At 42.5% G+C, this 18,869-nt stretch overlaps 1 protein-coding gene across 1 annotated transcript in view; it reads right to left on the bottom strand.

The window, feature by feature from the left end:
* Positions 1-14,365, bottom strand: part of PCSK1 (proprotein convertase subtilisin/kexin type 1) — a 30,030-nt gene extending 15,665 nt beyond the window's left edge. The window contains exons 1-6 of the mRNA XM_065663088.1: positions 14,036-14,365; positions 12,151-12,255; positions 8,572-8,682; positions 6,189-6,335; positions 5,675-5,751; positions 3,667-3,755 (exon numbers count right to left, since the gene is read on the bottom strand). Of these exons, the coding sequence (XP_065519160.1) occupies positions 3,667-3,755; positions 5,675-5,751; positions 6,189-6,335; positions 8,572-8,682; positions 12,151-12,255; positions 14,036-14,215 (709 nt within the window). The 5' untranslated portion in view covers positions 14,216-14,365. The remainder of the gene's footprint in view (positions 1-3,666; positions 3,756-5,674; positions 5,752-6,188; positions 6,336-8,571; positions 8,683-12,150; positions 12,256-14,035) is intronic.
* Between the last annotated feature and the right edge of the window lie 4,504 nt (positions 14,366-18,869).

Raw genomic sequence — 18,869 nt, 5'->3', positions numbered from 1 at the left:
GCTAGCATGTCACTAAAATGAAATAGGTTTTATAACCATTACTTTTACCTCTAAGAGTTCTGAGAATTTTAGTTCAAAGACATAGTTCCAGATGTTCTGACTAAACCACTTTGTCCTCACAGTTATTAACGGTTTTGCTGTCTTTTACGCTGGTATCTCACTAGCTCTTCAATCTTCACCACAAAAAATTCCCACTGTTGTTTACAGACCATTTGTTTTTTCTCCTGTATGCAATACCAAGACACTAGAGAGACCTAGCCTTTAACATTTTATTAAGAACTGCATGATCTAATCTTCTTCAGAGCAACCCTGATCTCAGCAGTACTTAAAATTCAGTGGCAGACAGAGGTTCATCAGCACTGAGCTCTGTAGTAGGACTGTTACCTCTGTCCAGTGCTGGAGGAGGACAGGGAGAGCAGAAGTCTGGCGAAGTTCCCACTATGACATGGCTCTCCCAGCAACAGCAGCAATGTAAGAGCCATGGTTGTCAGGATTAAGCCTCTTTTTCAGGCAGTAAAAATGTCTGGGTTCTCTTGAACGCAGGAAGTTAGTGCTACAGCAGCTGCACCATTACTGGCATTGGTGAAATACAAGGATTCATTTTCTAGTGTTTTTCACAAAATGGGGATTTGCCCCCACCCCCACCCCACCCCCACCCCCCCCCCCCCGGGCCAAAGGATAGTAGGAAAAATGTGATCTACTAAAAAAAAAGGAGAGAAAAAAAACATAAACAACTTTGCTCTTGTAGCTCAGTGCCTTGCTATTATTTTCACACTATAAAGCAGGAAAAAAAAAAGGCTGTAAGCATAATCCTTTTCCCATATGGGTGGCCTCTAAGACTTATACTACTTCCGAGATAAAGCTTGGCTTTATTATTTCATGTTAATTAGTATCAAAAACAGACAAAGGAGTTAATCCACTCAACCACTGCAAATCCACTATCACTCACAAAGCTGGAAAAAGAATCAAGGTATATCCATATCTCCTGTGCCTCAGGTACTAAAAACACCACTTACCCTCGATAGGCTTAAACTCATGACATTTTGAATACTCATTTTTCAGTTGGTTCAGAATTGTGAGATGCTCTCATAGCAGTGCACTGTGAGCAAAGATCTGCCTGCATGGAAATATGACTGTGAGCTCTGGGTGTGAGCTTGAAACACGTAATGAGGTACTGAAAATGCAGAGTAGTGTACAGATATTTCCCACAGAAATAGACAGAGCCAACTGAAGATAAATGGTGTAGTAAGGGAGAAAGCAAGAACACTGACGATACACTGATGAAAACAGTGCAAGGAAAAAAATGCTGTCTTGTCTTTGTGATCGCCAAAAATCTTGCTTGCTTAAGTCAACTCGGGATTTGATGGCTGCAGTGATATTTCCCTAAACAGATTCAAATTATGTCCTATTGCCTAAACTCTTTCGTATTCTTGCACATGCTTGCTGCCATCATCAGTCCCACAAAATCAAAAGCCAAAGCCAAAGTAATTTCAGACACATACATGTATCTGCCTGGCAGAAGGCTATTTTTAGCAACATGTCACTGTGCAGGATCTCTCAGCCCAGTCCTTTGTAAAATGGAGCTTCTTAATCATTTGATTTCCATGGTAGCACCATGGAAATATCGGAGCACAGTGCTATGATTGGGTACACGTAAAACATATACCTCCTGTTTTACTCCAAAAGTGATTGATACACACATATTTCTTAGCACTACAGAGAACAAGAAGTGAATATTAAAGGACACTGAAAGGTGTCACTTGGAAAACTGGTATTAAGAGCCATTTTAATTTTTTTTACAGAGCGCAGTGAAAAGCCTATGGGATTCACAGGCACAGAGTACTGAAGAGACTAATCATGGTTTCAGAATAGATCCAGACATTGATGTTGCTAGTGAGAACACTCAGGACTACTAAAGACAGTATTTTCATGGAAAACAAAATATTCTGAAGTGAATGTTTTGTTTTCACCCCTCAAGACAAAGTTAAACCAACCTCTTATGTTGAAGGTTAGAGAACACGGTATTCCACGTGTCAGGGTTTCTTTCCCTAAAGCAGCTATCGCTGACTATCAAAGAGAAGGCATTGGCTGTGGACCACTGGATTTATTCAGTACGGCAACTGCTACAAGCAAAGAGCCACTTAAAGAAGTCGTCCTGAACTAATGCCAAATAGAAGTGTGTAGTGTGCCATTTCATGGATTAAAAAAAAAAAAAAAATAGAAGGAAAAAAAGACTGTGAAGAAATTAATCCTGTATGGCACGGAACATCAAAAAAGCCTTCCAATGTTTAGCCACTTCAAATTTACATTAATATTTTGAAGACTCTTTGAACACATTTTTGTTATGTACCTATCTTAATCAAGCTTGTTGTATATAACAGCTACAATTTCTGTCAACTTTCCCATTCTTCCTTCTCTGTAGCCCAGGTATAAACAGCTTTCTGTGTAATTCGGATTCCTGGATTGCTTTTCATCCTGTTATTTTCCTGTTCTAGAAAAATCACCCTGCATGTATCTGTAGTTTGCATCTGCAAATGAACACAGAGCATATGCAAATAACTGGAAGAATCTTCTCTGTTGATGCAAGTGCCTTAAAATACGGGCACAGTGGGAGTTCAGACATCATTTCAGCTTCATCCATTCTCCCCTGCTTTGAAACCTTGGCGTCTTCCTCTTATGAGTGAGGTATTTTACTTAAACAGAGCATGACAGCATAATGCTTTATGGAAAAGGCAGACTGCAAAGCTGACATCTATGACAGCTCAGTAGGGTAAATGGGAACCTACAAGCATAAGACTGAAATGGTGGAACAGCAGTTATGGCTGTCAATTGCCACTCATCATCTCTTTGTTTAAAAGGGAAAAGGGGAGTAATGGAAAAACTAGCTCTGTACAAGTATCTTTCTCTGAGCTAAATAACCATTTGCCACTGATGCTTTGATCACAACTATTTCATAGACCTCTAATGGATTAAGCTTTCAGTCACCACTTCAAAAAAAATGGCAATATTGATGGACGGGCAAGCAAGAATACTTATTTTCAAAATTAACTTAGGATAATAGTAGAGAAGTAAGCTGTTGAAACAAAAGCAACAGCAGTTTGAATATCCTCACTGATATGACCTTTCAAATGTAATTGTGTAAACAATACTCTGCAAGCAAGCGTAGGTATAAATTTGTGTATTCTTACTTTCACTCTACTCAATCCTTCTTCCTCAAGCCACCTCCTCCCAGGATAAGCAATTGTAAGGGTGTCTATCATACCTTAAAAGATACAGTCTCATCTCTCAGTACAATATAGGTTCTTGCTATTGTTGTTGGGTACAATATAGGTTCTTGCTATTGTTGTTATTATTACTACTACTACTATTATCACCATCATCACCATCACCTACACTGTTGTTGCTGTTGCTATATATTCTGCCTATATTCAACTGATAACCAGATTCCAGACAGTGTGCTGATATTCATAAAACATTGTCATATAGAGTAACACTCTGCAATATCGCCAGACTTAGGATTTTGTAGCCTAACACTGCAAGATTGATGTTTTCTGAAAAGCAACAATCATTGCTTTCAGATTAACTGTAGGTGAAAATGCTCAGCACTTCACAGGATCTGCCTGGTTTCTGTTCATATTAGGCGTCTAATAATTTTTGGTTTCTTACCTCCAACTTTGGAATTATAGGCAACTCCAACTCCACATTTTCTGTTGTTGGCTTGCATGGCAATTTCTCCTGCACACCGCGTTCCATGCCTGAATAAATATAGCAAGAACAAGCAACATCTCATAATATCTCTGTGTAATGTACACAAAGTCATCAGTGACCTTGATTTGGTGGAGGTCTTCCTTCAAATGAATGCAATGCAGCTACTGAATAGCTTTTCAGTTTTATCTACGTAACACAAAAATACTTGCTTCTCGTAGGCTTCAAGCAACATAACTTCATCTACTTCATGATCAAAGGATCATTGTGAGGGGATGATAATTACCTTACTTAAGACACACTGAAGTCAACAGACCCATTAGATGCCAGTATTTAGGATTTCAGAAACTAAGCTTTTTAAGTATCTTCATCATTGCCAAATTTTTCTTGTAACCAACTTTCTATGCAATTCTTTTTTTTTTTTTCCATAGGTGATTCTAATGCCACAATACAGAATATCTTCATATAAGTGTAAACTGTAGAAGAGCTGTATTATTTAATAGTACAGACTGTTATTCAATGAAGTGTTTGAACGCTTCTAGGCAGAATTCCATTTACTTATTAACAGAGGTAAACCAGGTAGATTTAAGAGATAATGTCATCAGAACAACAGGATAGTGGGCTCTTGCTCTTAAATAATGCTGTAACAAAGTAGAAATGTCATTTTTCAAATGTCTTATTCATGGGATATTTATCCTTTGATTAATTGCTTGGGTTTTTTCCCCATACACTGATTTGTGTTGTGGATGTTACTGTGTTGTCTGAGAGACAATAGGGAACCAGTGCATTAGTTTCCTGCTGTATCTGTATTGAGTAGCAGCATCCTAACAGTTTTAGGAAATTGACTTCTTCCAAGTACCAGCTTTTAAAGAAGTCCATTCTCTTCCCTTTCTGATAGACAAAATCCCTCACTGAAGCATGACAGACATGACTGGATGTGACAGACCCATCCAGATGTTCCACAGAGTATCAGAAAGGTAGCTCTACAGAGGGCATCAGAAAAAATTTCTCTCACCTTGCAGGCCACTCAAGTCCACTAAATGAGCTGGCTGGTTGTCTTGTGTTCAAGCACTTTGTAACTTCCTAGGTTATTACGTTGAGGATATTTAGGCCACATCTGGTCTAAATAAAGCTTCCATATGCCTCAGAAGAGACAGAAAGATTGTCATGGGAGTGAATGTAACCTACTTCAGTGTCTGACCATGTGTCAAATTCACATGAGGTCAGAAGTATGACTTCACCTGTGGCTGCGCACACTGAGCTAGAAGCTATGCTATCAGTCCAAAAGGTACTGCCAAAACTGGAGTAGAGTATCCTTGGCTACAACAGCTGACCTGAAGGAATAGGTTCCTTGGTAGGCTCCTCTAAGATACAGTCTCTTTCAGAGCCCTTTATAGCATATTGTTCTAAAATTCTGGGTGCAAAGCAAAGAACTGAAGTAAAACTCTACTTAGGGAGGTATCATTCTACAATCACACACAGTGACATGAACAGATAGTCCCCTTCAGTTTACAGGAACATGTCAGTAGCTTACCTGACAAAGATATGAAGAAACTCAGGGCACATCTAGGGAGATTACTAGAACAACAGAGGGAGATTACTAAAACAAAGGAGGTTCCTCCCAAACACCAAGAAACACTTTTTCCACTGTGAGAGTGAGGAAGCACTGGCACAGGTTGCCCAGGAGGTTGTGGAGTCTTCCCTCCTCCTCAGAAATATTCAAAAGCCATATGGATGTGGTCCTGGACAACCGGCTCTAGGTTCCCTGACTGAGCAGGGGTTTGGACCAGATTAGCTGCAGAGGTCCCTTTGAACTTAAACTATCCTGTGATTTTGTTACACAAATTCCTCCTTTTATTATATGATTGTCATAAAGGACATACACAGATATTTCTGCATTTGCACATTCTAAGAGACAAATTAACACTGTGCTGTTTTGCTCTGTTCACGCAGCTAGAAGGCTACTCACTTGTTTTCATTTGTTGGATCATATCTAGGAAAGGGATCGTGATCATTGTCATTGAAATCATAACTTGCCCTTGGATCCTACATGTAACAAAAAGAACAACAGACTTACTTAATTTGGAAAACTACAAAATGCATTTTAAAATATGTAACAAAATGGGTTCTACAGTCTGTGTTTATTTATCTGGTGTGCCTCATATTGACAGCAATCAAGTTGGTAGAATTTGATGGGCACTCGCAATTCCATAAATTTTTCACAGAGCTTTAACAAACATGCCTGGGAACTAAATCCACCAAGGGAAAAACAAAACAACAAAAGAACCACCCCACTATCATTGCTAAGTAACATTCCAGTTCCTGTGACACAGACCAGGTTCCAAATTATGCCTAAGGCAAATATTTCAGTCTCTGTACTGCAGGAGCTGACTTACAGAACAGACAGCAAGATGAGTAAGTGTCTGTATATCAAATTTACAGTTGATTAATTTATTCCATAGCATTCTAATGGCCAAACTTACATAGTTAGAGAAGATGTCAGTGTGATTCCACTCCAAGCCATCATCTAACACTGTGATGACAACGCCCTTGCCTGTTATCCCTTTCTGCCATACAGGAATAACATGGAGATCCAGTTTGGGCAGGGATGGAGTTATTCTTGTATCTTGCTGGCAGACAGAAAGGATTAAAATACGTCAACATTTTTATCCACTTACACTACACAGGTCTAAAGCTGTATTTTAAAGACACTCTAAACCATCCCAGCCTGAGCTTGTAGATTTAGCGCATATTTTGCAAAGATGAAATAAAAATTAGTTGTAGCACTGAAGGATTTATGCCCTTAATCAAGATCTGTGAAAACCATCTCTGAACAAAGAGCATCCTGTATTTACTGGGCATAAGGCAGCAGAAACATGGCAATGGTGAGGATGCACCAATGAACCTTGGAACGTTGAGTTAATAATCAGACCTGCTAATGTTTGGTTTTTTCCCTTGATGAGAAGCCAAGACAGTACCCCACAGTACAGTCAGCTGTGTTTTCTCCAAATGTGTTTTCTCTTTTGACATTCAAGTTAGCCAGAACAAAGCAATTAATGGATAAAAAAATTAAGGTAGTCCTTTGATTAGGAACAACTGTGCTGAATCACAACTTTCTGTTTACTATCTTCATTACTGTTCCTGTGGTAAATCAACTGGAAGCATGAATCATCTATAGCCTTCTCTTCCACAGCAAATTCTTTGAAGAGTAGCTCCTAAATGGGCAATTTTTCCTCTTCAATATTAGATGTGCAGTACATACATTTAATTTAGATTACTTGCTTAAAAAAACCATAAAAACAAAGGTGTGAAAAAAAGGCTTTTTCTTCTGTTTCTCTGTGCATAATTATATTTGTTGATCGCAAGTTATTAATTTCTTTGTTTCCGCAGGAATTCTGCATTAAAGTATGAGGCTTAGAAAAATAAATTTATTATGGAAATGACCTTTCTTTCATTTTATGCTTTCTATTCTCACGGCTGCGGTTCAGGGAGTTATTTGAGGTTTCACATTTTATTCTCTTGAAGCCATCAAATAATCCTTTTTTCTGATGATGTGTGAAGGTACATTGAATGAAGCTAAAAACTGTTGCAAATCATAATAATAAGGTAATACTAATTTATTTACTACAAAGCAAGAAATGTATTTTGGAAGAAAATATTTAACACATTTATGCAAAAAAAAAAAAATCAGCGTGCACTGCAAACAAAGGCAAGCATCATGTTTCTGTTTCTCATATGGGAGAACTAAAGGGAAGAAGTGAAAAACATTGAAACATGGAAAAAGGAGCTATGTCTCCTGGAGAACTGGACGTTGTTTTTTTTACAATTTGCTCTTTTTCTTTTTGTGTGTGTTTGCATGTATGTCTAACACAGACATTTTGGAAATTTCCTGCTTCCTACTGGAAATAGGCAAAGGAGCAAACAGATATTCAGCTTCAAGTAAAAGTTAAATTCTTAATGATAATCCTTTTTATGTTGCAAAGAAGCCTGCAGGAATCTTCGTGGAACTATTTTATGCTACGTAGTTTCTAATTTATTTTTCCTAGCTCAAACAAAAGAAAGAAAGGGCAAAACATTATACAAACAGCATAGAGTTTGGTCTGTTTTCTCTAAGCTGAGCTGAAGAAGAGAAAAATATTTGCAGCCAATTGGGGCACATTTGTGCTTGACCTTTCTTCTTGATTTGTTGCATCCACCTTTGATCCCACCCCTATTCTGAGTGACAGCAATGAAGCCTAGAACAAAGGTACAGCTAGAATGCACAGTGGAAATACAGACTCTCAAAAGAAACCATATAAAACATAAATGATCAACTGTATTTCTGAGTTGTCAGATGCAAACAAGAACTATAGAACTCAGGAAATTTCTCTTCCTTGAGGTTCTGAACATGTGAGCTGTACAGACTCGCTTCTATGTAAATCCTATTCCGAGGCTGAAGGTGCCTGTCATATGCTGTGTACGCTTTTGTTCTCGTCTGGAGCATGCACTCTGCACTACTAATTTTAATAAAGAAATACATGGCCACCTTCAGACATGATAAGGGATGACTAATATGCCAATAGTAAATATTTTAAAATTATCATAAAGGCAGCTTTTAACTGCTACGCTTTCTAACATCAACCCCCATCCTAAGCAGCTGCCTGAATTGGCTTGTAGAGTCTTTGTACAAATGACACCTTAGGGAAAATAGAAGGTTGCCCAGAAATATTATGTGCAGAGATCTCTCATTTTTATAGCATATGCTAATGAGAGGGACTCTTCATTTACTCCCTTCACTGCAGTCGCACTCATACTAGTAAAATAAGGCAGCTGACAGTACAACTGAAATTCACCATTCCACAGTTCCATAGTGAAATAAATTCTTACCAGATACCACTGCTGATTCCACATAGGATCATTGAAAAGATTGTCTGCTGAGTCTCTCACGATGGCACGCTTAGTTCTCTTTTTTTCATATTGCTGCTCTGCCCATGACACCTACAATTATTTGCATAGATATGACAAGTAAGCCTTTATGGGTTATGACTTTTTTCTTTTAGGGGATAAGTGTTTTCCTCACACAGCAAAATTGTGATGCCTAAAGCAAAATGAGCAATGCTTGATACAGAGAGGATTGCTTCTATTTTAGCACAGCATACTTTGGGGAAGAGGACTCAGTGAAATCACAATACTCTCGAATCAATTAATAGAAAATCATTTAGTACAAGTGAACAGTAGAACTCCTGTGAGTGCCACACTATGCAGGCTTTTATTACCAAATGTTCAATACGGTTAGAAGGTTATCTAAGCTGTGGTGGTTACTGAAACAAGCAAAACCACAGCCTGCTTCTTTCTCCTACATACGTTTTAAACCCCATCTACTTCTACTGGGATTTAAAAGGAAAGGAGAAAGATTATGGCTGGCTTTAGTCTAGCAATCATAATGATGCTGTTACTCATAGCTCAGCTGGACCTTCAAGTCTCCTTCACAGTGGTGTTTTGAAGTGCGATCAATTAGTAAGCTATGAATATTGGACTAAATTCATCACAGCCGAATTCAACTTCAGGAAAATGAAAGCCAAAATGCTTCAGCATGTTTTGCTGGAGCATCAGTACAACTGGCACAGTATTTGTGCACTCACACAGCAATCTCTAAGCCACTAGGCTGCATTTAAAAGAGCACTCCACTTAGTTCCCTTGAAGGCATTATTAAACCCAGCCCAAACCAAATTCTGATTCTAATACCTCTTCTGTGCTGTGTGCTCCTTTTGGGAGCGGGTATAAAATGTTATTGATTGTTAGAATCTGAACGGTCACTCTGAAACAGATCAAGTTGGTGCTTTTCATCCCAGCTTCAAAATGAGCAAAGTAAACTCAGGTTCAGTAGATGGCCAAGTTCCTGCTATAAGCCTAAAGCAGAGGATGACTTGGATTTAACCTTTTGTTTTCAATGTCTGAATAGATTTCATTATTTTTCTCTCTGATTGTTACATCTGTCACCATATATGAAACAATAATGAGTGACTCAGAAACTATAATGATTAAAAATGATATTGATTTGATTAAAACATGATTTCCTAGTGAGAGCCTAATGAAAATTCACTACAATAATATGAACCCTTGAAAACGGTAACTACTCCAAGCATGCTTACTGAAAGCTCCCTAATACTGTTCCCCTTGCTATATATTCAGTGTTAAAGCCCCTATAAACTGCAGTAAGTCACAGAAGATGAATATACCCATGCAACTATAAGCATTTTAAATTGTCCTGTTTACACCCAGGGCCACACATACTTGTGAACAGGTTAGACCAATTACCTTTATCTCTATTCCCTGTCCACAGCAAAGCTTGGCCTCTTCATTACCCAACAGTAATTAACAATTGACAACTTCCATGCTTGTTATTTTTTTCGATGTGGGCAACTGCACTGAGGGAAATGAGATGAAACTACCAAGCACATATGTCAGACAAACAAGCCAAATGTTTGTCACTCAGCAGCTGGGTGAGGTTCCAACCATCCATCTACAGCAAAAGCCGAAGGCCCTGTGCCAAGCTTCCAGTCAAAGATACATAAAGCAGTGAAAATAACTGCAGATATCTTGCAAGAAAGTAGACTGTGGAACTAGTGCAAACACTGGAAGAAGTAAGGGAACCAGATAATTATATCCCTTCAATATATTCACAGCCTTTATCTGTTTTACAACAAACTCTGGGATATCTATAAGAAGCAGATAAATATTCAGATGAGAGCCAAGTTTTACCCCAGCTTTCACACTTAACATACCGTAAAATTCATGAAGGCGTTACCCAAACAAAAGCGCTGTTCCCTTCTCCCTCCCTTTTTAAAGACTGAATTTAAATCTTTTTAAATAGGCAGTTACTGAAGAAGAGCAGCTTTTCTGAGAGACAGTCATAGCATCACAGAATAGATAGGGTTGGAAAAGACCTTAAGATCATCTGGTTCCAACCCCCCTATCATGGGCAGGTCCGTATACACAGTAGTATATGATTGCTTTGTGTTTATACTCTTATGCAATCACATAATTACATCTTGTTCATTCACATAGTTATTTTGCATGCTAGTTGGTAAATAAAAGTGAAATTGGAGAAAATTTATCGAATCACCTCCAGCACTTTGAAACTCTGGTTTTGAATCTGAGTATGTAAGTCTGCGACAATGTTTGGCAGTAACGTGTGTAACACAATCACTTCCACTCTGCTTATGGCATTAGAATTTGGTATATTAAACACAGTCATGCTTCCCACTTACAGATATAGATTTGATATAGTTAGTCTGAAAAAGGAAGGAACTGGAACCAAAACTGTTCTTGAACATTGTACTATGACCACATTGAACATCTGATCATGGGTGCGGACATAAGGTAGAATTTACACTAAAGCTGTGGTCTTGAACATCCTCAGTTTAGAGCAATTTCACCAGGAAGACTTTAACTGTTAAACCAATGTTTGCATGGATATGTAGATGGAAGTTTACCATTTTGAAGCGGAACATGCAAATAACCCGTCTCACCACCTTCTTCAATTCTTCTAGCTACATATAGAATATTTCTTCCTAGGTGACACTTGCCTCTAAAACCTCCATATAACCAATTACTCATGAAGCAGTTTGTCCTTATATAATAAATTCCTGGTTTTCACAACCAGGTTACTTCATGTTTTGGGCTACCCTTATTTTTACAATCACTGCTGCAATACTGCTGATTTGAAATTAAAATTTCAAACCAGAAACTGGTTTTAAGAGGGGCTGACAGCATTCTGGTCCGTTCCTTAAATCTGTCACCCATCCCAGTTTTTCAGTATACTTACAAACAGACATGCTTCTCTCTTAAATAAAGTCAGATAACTGGGGTGTCTACTGCACCAGTGCAGATCCTTAGATCCCTGGCTCTCCACTGTGCTTGTTCTCTGACTGCCGTGGGATCCCACTGTACTTAAAGACTGCAAGTCTAGAACGTGTGATGGATCTTTGAGAAGGGGTTTTAGGTTGTCACAGAAACGAATCCAGCAAAACCTCATCCCTTTTCTCCTACTTTATTTTTTTGTCATTTAATATTTAATCACTTCAAATCAAATGTAATTCCCGTAGTAATTGCACAGGTGTGGCCTGATTAAACTTACTGCATCCATGGGTTTTTACTTTGAATCAAGCCCTGTGGTTGTTTTTATTTTCATCAGTAACAGACAAACATCTGAAATTCCAAGCCTCTGCATTGCTGCATATTTTAAATCTTAATTTAGAAAGCAGATGCAAAAAAAATGGTAAGAGAGGGTCAGACTTTGCCTGTTAATGACAGAATAATAAAGTACTATTCAGCTTGAATATGGATGTATGAATAGCTTAGACCTGCAAAACAAGGAAAGCCTGCTTGTGACCTCATCGTAAAGCTAGCAATAAGGAGACAGAATAAACACAGAGCATGACAAGAAGCAAATGTAACACTCACCCGCTCATCATCAGAAAGTCGTTTGGTGATAAGAATGGCACTTCTTCGAGACCGCCTTGGATGGCTTTTATGTCTGAACAGGTAGTGATTTTTGAGTGATCCGATCTGTAAGTCACAGGTGTACTTTAACTATCGAGAGGTATTTCCATACCGCAAATAAGTACCAACAATTGCAACCTGACCGAATTCATTCTGCTTCAAAGACAAAAGAGCAAGAAACGAGCATCTGGAGAAGACAAGGCTGAGTGGAGACCTCATAGCAGCCTTCCAGTATCTGAAGGGGGCCTATAAGGGATGCTGGGGAAGGACTATTCATCAGGGACTGTAGTGATAGGACAAGAGGTAACAGGTTCAAACTTGAACAGGGGAAGTTTAGATTGGATATAGGGAAGAAGTTCTTTACTGTAAGGGCGGTGAGGCACTGGGATGGGTTGCCCAAGGAAGTTGTGAATGCTCCATCCCTGGCAGTGTTCAAGGCCAGGTTGGATAGAGCCTTGGGTAACATGGTTTAGTGTGAGGTGTCCCTGCCCATGGCAGGGGGGTTGGAACTAGATGATCTGAAGGTCCTTTCCAACCCTAACTATTCTATGATTCTATTTTAATCTAAGCTAAAAAACATTCTTCAAGTATTGAGTGTTTGCCACAGCCTGTGTGCTGCTAGAAGAAGCTTGGGGAATCACCTGAGCTAGTGAGGTAGCAGTCAGTACTACTACAGTACTCGGTAGTTACTTGTAGTAGTGACCAGTACAGACATACTCTGTCATGGACATACCTTGACACGGCCACATTTCAAAGGACAGGATTTAACGTAATCACACACCAGTTTCAGCTGCTGAACAGGTGTAAAAAACACCGCGTGGCTTCAGAAGCCTCACTGCAGCATTGATTCGTATGGGCACCTTCCGAACAGGCATTTTGACAGGCACAGTACCCGCTCACAGGCAGATGTGGGCTTGATCATCCCTCTTCCCCGAGCAGTGCCGTTTGAAATCGGTAGGGGCGAATCCCCTCTCTCCAAAGGCGGAAAGACCAATCCCACAGCGGTGCGATCACACCCCAGGGCTGAGCAGGGCTGTGCGCGCACGCCCTCCCGGGGAGCAGCCGCGAATGGGCTGCCCTGAGGCACACGGCCTGCCCGGGCAGAGGCGGCTCCGCCACTCCCGGCCTGCTACTGGTGCAGGGCCGCGGCTCGGCGGGCGGCATCAGGGTCCCCAGCTCTCCCAGACGCACTGCCCGGCGCACGACCCCCACCTGCGGGGCGGGGTGTGGGGGGATACGGGACTATCACCTAAAGACGGTTACTCATCCTTGACAACGCTGACGTCACAGCATCCCAAAAAAGCGCCGGGAGGGCCTCATGGAGAGGAGATCCACGATGGCAACGGCGGCTCCGGGGTGGGTTGCCCGCGGCCTCCTCCTGCCAGGACTGCCGGCGGGGAGCAGGGGTGCACTGCGCGGTTCCCTCAGCAAGAGCCGGGGTGCTCTGCCCAGTCTCCTCAAGGAAGGCTGGGGTGCACTGCCCGGTCCCCTCAAGGAGAGACGAGGTGCCCTGCCCGTCCCTGCCCGGTCCCTCGGGGAGAGCAGTCTCCCTGCCTGACCCTCTCCGTTCTCCTCAGGGAGAGCCCGACCCTGCCCGGCCCCTTCAGGAAAAGCAGTCCCCGGCTGGGGGCCGCTATCGCGGGCCTCCCGTCCCTGTGTGGACCCGGGTCCAGGGAGGGGAGGCGGGGGTAGAAGGCACTTCAAACTCCCCGGAGCCTTGCGAACAGCCGCCAGGCGCAAGTTTCGGTGCAGCTCGGAGGAAAGGACGGAGACAGGGAGGGATGGAGGAAAGGAGGGACTGAGGGGACCCCGGCGCGGGGCAGCCCGCCTGTGTGCGTAGCCGTACCTGCCCCACGAGGTCGTAGTTCAGCTCCTCTGCGATGGCTCTGGCGGCGGCGTGGCCCGCCGGCACCTCCGCTGCCCACTCGTTGAGGAACTGGCGCTCAGAGCCGCCGCCGCGGGGCAGGCAGCAGACGGCCAGCAGCACCAGTGCCAAGCACCGGCCGGCCCAGCGGCGCCGGTCCATGGCCGCGGGGCGCGGCGGCGGCAGGGCGATGTGTTGCTAAGCGAGCGCGGGGATAGGGGTCCCTGCCTGCTGCCTGCCTGCTGCCTGCCGGCGCGGCTGCCCGGGGCTGCGCGGCACCCAGACCCTCTGGAGTCGGAATGGAAATGAGTGTTTACACGTCAAACGACGACAGACATCCTGACGTCAAGTGTACCTGGCCCCCGAGCCGGGAGGGGGGTGGTAATTCCCGGGAGGGGCGGGCGGCGTGCGCGGAAGCGAGCGGGCGGGACGCGAGCGGGCGGCGGGGGCCGGCCCTCCCGCTGCTGCTTGCGGCTCCTCCGGGACGGGGGTCCTGGCCCTGGGGGCAGCACGGTCAGTGCCGCTCCGCCGTGCCCTGCCCTGCCCTGCCGGCGGCGAGCTAGGAGGGGCGGCTGGAGCCGGGTCCCGACCCTCGCCCTGCAGCTGTCCCGCTCTTCCTCCTCACTCGCGGCGCAAGGGCAGAGCTAGGCGAGCAACCCCTCTTCTTTCCGATCCATCCCGTCACCCGGGACCTGCACGATGGACGTGCTGCATCCCCCGGTACTTGCAACCCCACCGTAGGTATTCGGTTATTCCCTGGCACCGCTACCATGGCTGGTTATGTAACGGGCACCGCCACCCAGAACTACAGTAACTCTCTCTAAAATTATATTAAATTAACTTTTTTCTTAAAAAAAAAAAAAAAAAATTCTATTTTCAATCACATCCAGTAGTCTGCACATTGCACTTTCTAATCAAACGCTGGAGTTTGTTCAAGACTCACTCATTTCCCTGTTTTCATTTTGCATCTGTATTTCCCTAGCTCCTTTCTGTCTCGTTGAGCTTTCCCACTAACATTTCATTGTCTTTTCCCACATGTAAAAAACCCTGCCTCTTAAAAATTCCCTGATGTGCCCTAAATGCTCTAGCCTCTGCCTCTGAAATAGACCCTCTTAACAGCTTTGGGTCATAGTTAACTCTATTTCACTGCTCAATTCTCCCAACTTTTAAACTTGAGATTTTAATAAATTGCATTTAGGTGTCAGAGATGTCCTTCAATACTGCCTTCCTCTATGTATTACAGATGGACAGACGTGCATGCCCCACTGGCTTCTAAAATAGGGAGATAAGGGAAAACATAAATGCCAAACACTGAAGAGTGGAAAATATTGTTAAATGGCCAGCACTCCAGTGTCTCGAATCTCAGCCTTGGACATCATTCTGCCTGGAAGGGTCCCATTCCAAGAGCTTCCTGAGTATGCATGTGTTCCGTAAGGATGAGGGGATTTTAACCACTGCAGCTAAGGACCAGGCATGATGTAAGCAGGAGACCAAAATAGTGGGAATCTGAATGGCTCAAGGGAGATGGAAAAGGATGAATATGTAATAACTATACTGGAAACACCAATGTAATATCGATAATTGATATCAAATAAAACACCAATAAAATCACAGTACAGCACCATCCTGGTATCCACCCATATCCGTTATCTGCGCCATGGTAAGATGACAAGAGAGAGTTTATCAAAGTCAAGCCAGGGACTAGGAAGTGTTTTCATTTTAATTTATTGTATTCACTGCATGATTTTCTCAGTGTTCACTGCCAAAAATGTATTTTCTTCTTCTTCCTGGACAGATGCCTTAAAGATCCCTCCATTCCTTTTTTAGCAATGCTTCTGAGACTTTGTTAAAATGTGGTTGTCTCACCAAGCAACTGCTGGGTCCACAAAGGTTTTTCCTCTGTCCGTTTTACCATTGCTGTTCTACTCACAACACAAAGGGCTTTTTTCCTTTTTATTTCTCATGACTGCAACTGCAACTGGGCTTGAATTTTACATCTTGTATTAAGCAACTGTGCAGAAACATCATCTACATACAGAAATTAAATGAGAGCCATGTATATATAATGATAATTTATATTCCCAACTCTTAAGTAGTGGCTAGAACATCTACATCCCAAAGAGTGCTTTGAAAATCTTGGTACTCTTTTCTAAATGAGGGACTTTTGATAAGGGCATATACTGATAGGACAAGGGGAATGGCTTTAAATTGACAGAAGGAATAATGAGATGGGATCTCAGGAAGAAGTTCTTCCTTGTGGGGGTGGTGAGGACCTGGGTGAGTTGGGGTTGTCAACCTGGAAAAGAGAAGGCTCCGGGAGACCTTAGAGCAGCTGCCAGTGCTTAAAGAGGCTACAAGAAAGCTAAAGAGGGACTCTGGACAAGGTCCTTTAGGGACAGGACAAGGGGGAAAGGCTTTAACCTGACAGAGGGGAGTTTGAGATGAGCTCTTAGGCAGAAGTTCTTCCCTGTGAGGGTGGTGAGGCCCTGGCACAGGGTGCCCAGAGAAGCTGTGGCTGACCCATTCCTGGGAGTGTTCAAGGCCAGGCTGGACGGGGCTTGGAGCAACCTGGTCTAGTGGAAGGTGTCCCTGCCTGTGAAAGAGGTTTGGAACTGGATGAGCTTTAAGGTTCCTTCCACCCCAAACCAGTCTGTGTGGAGCTATGTGCTACACAAACTGGGTTATCCTATCAATCAATGAAGAATGCTGTAAACCCCACTACATTCCCAACTAATAATATCATGATAAAAAAGAACAGCTTGCTCAACAGCATCAGGTGGATCCAAAGAGAATTGTTTCGTGCTCCACAAACAATTTAGGTTTGTTGTTTATCAGTGATTTATTTAGCCCCTAATGCAACCAGTGGTATTCTGCCTGAATGTAAAATCAGAAATGAACACAGCACCTATTGTAAAAGTATTATTTCTAGTGTATAACTTCAGTTTAACATGATATTCAAGTCAGATATGCTTCTATGTGATCTACATCCGGATAAGAACCTCTTTGCATTTGGTGGAGAATTGTTACTAGAGCAGCTCTTCCGGTGCATGGCAGCTGGGTGGGAATCATTACGTTTTCCAAGCTGAACTGCTTTCTTGCAGATCAAGTGCAAAACGTTTCCTTGCACATAAGTAAGGTGTCCAATACAGTGTGTAAGACTGAGTATGAAATCCTAACCCACAAAGGCCTGTAGCCACTGGCTGCAGGAGTGCCACACATGAAACTCCTCCATCCTGATATTGACATAACAAGGTTGTAAATCACCAGTAATCCCACTAAATAAAATGTTTTATTATGAAAAGTGTATTACAGCAGCATAAATGAACCCAAATCAGAACCCATGGGGCAAGAATCTTTTCTCAAATCCCATATTGTTTCAGCAAGTATAAATACATATCTTCATTGTTTATGTTCTGGATGCTCCCCTTAGCACGCTTAGCTTGCAGGGGTACTTTGAAGAACTTTTTATTTACGTTTGGTAACTTGGTCTGCAACATCTGGATGAAAATCGCATTGAAAATGTCCTTACACACCCCAGGTGAAAACTTACTCCCATTACAGCCAAAGGCAGTGTTCCAGCTCTCTCATGCCTAGGAGTTTAACTTACTGGGGTTTATTTCCTTGTTGTCAAAAGGCATGTAAAGGTTTCAGGCCACAGCTGTTTCTGTACCTGCATTTCTGATCTTGCCCACTGGAGAGGGAGGCAGACGGGCTTTGAAAAGCCAAGCACTTAACACAGAACACCATGTTTCCATGCTCATTATTTGGGGTAACACATTTTAAAACTAGCAATTCTTATTCAAGGCTTAAGTCCACCTTCTTGAGCCCAACTCTCCGCTTTAGCTCTGTGGCATTGCTCTGGACAGCCACTCCTGACTGCTGTGGGGTTTGGTGCAGGGAGAGGGCTGTATGCAAGCAGGGTCCTGGGAAGAGCAGCAGGGGCTGAGGCTCGCTTGGGAACTGCTCTCTGCAGCTGGTACCGTGTAGCTTCACCACATACATCCACACCATGCACAAACCCAGCCCCTCAGTCAGAACCATGCAGTCAGGTGAAATCTGCCGTGTGGGAGAAGGCTGGGGATTTCAAAAGCTTCACTGCCTCTGAATGGCAGGTGGTACCCTGAGAAATACGCCGATTACAAGGTGGGTAACACAGGCATGAAACCCTGCAACTGGTGAAGTGACAAAGCTGTCACTGAAATTAAAGCAGTGCAGAAAGAGATAATGTTGCATTCTTTCATCTTTGTGCACATTGTAGAAGAGGATTAATTGTCTTGGTTGCTGAGGCAAATAATGAAAGAGCAGAGATAAACAGGAGCAGAGCATAAGGAAAACCAAAGGCAGGTAAAAAAACCCTTATCTGCAGAAAAAAATCAAAATAATTCAGGGGAATGCCATTATTTTATTATCTTATTATTTTGAAAGCTTTTTTTTTTTTTTTGATGAAGAAGGATATTGTGTAGTCACATTTCATTTTGAATCAGTAACAAGGTAAAAGCCAGGGAGCAAATTCATCTCTGATTTCACTTCATAAAGGGAAATCAACACACTTGATTTTTAAAAATGAAACTAAGCATTTTTTCTTTAACCACAGGGCTTTCTTTTAATATGTATCCTGAATTAGGTTAAAATATTGGTCGTTCTTGGCAGGTAAACAAGAAGTCCTCACTTTGAAAGCCAAGAAGAGGCATGTTTATGAAGCAGGAGGAGCATGGCCTGAACACGTTACTGCACCCCTGTACTCTGCTGCTGAGTTGTCAGAGAAAGATGGGACCAGGTCTCAGTGCTGGGTATCTTTCACCACTGCAGAGAGCCG

The sequence above is a fragment of the Lathamus discolor genome, chromosome Z (genome assembly GCF_037157495.1).
Source record: "Lathamus discolor isolate bLatDis1 chromosome Z, bLatDis1.hap1, whole genome shotgun sequence".
Classification (NCBI taxonomy): domain Eukaryota; kingdom Metazoa; phylum Chordata; class Aves; order Psittaciformes; family Psittacidae; genus Lathamus; species Lathamus discolor.
The sequence above is the reverse complement of the archived record's forward strand: the minus strand, read 5'-3'. Positions and strand labels throughout refer to the sequence as shown.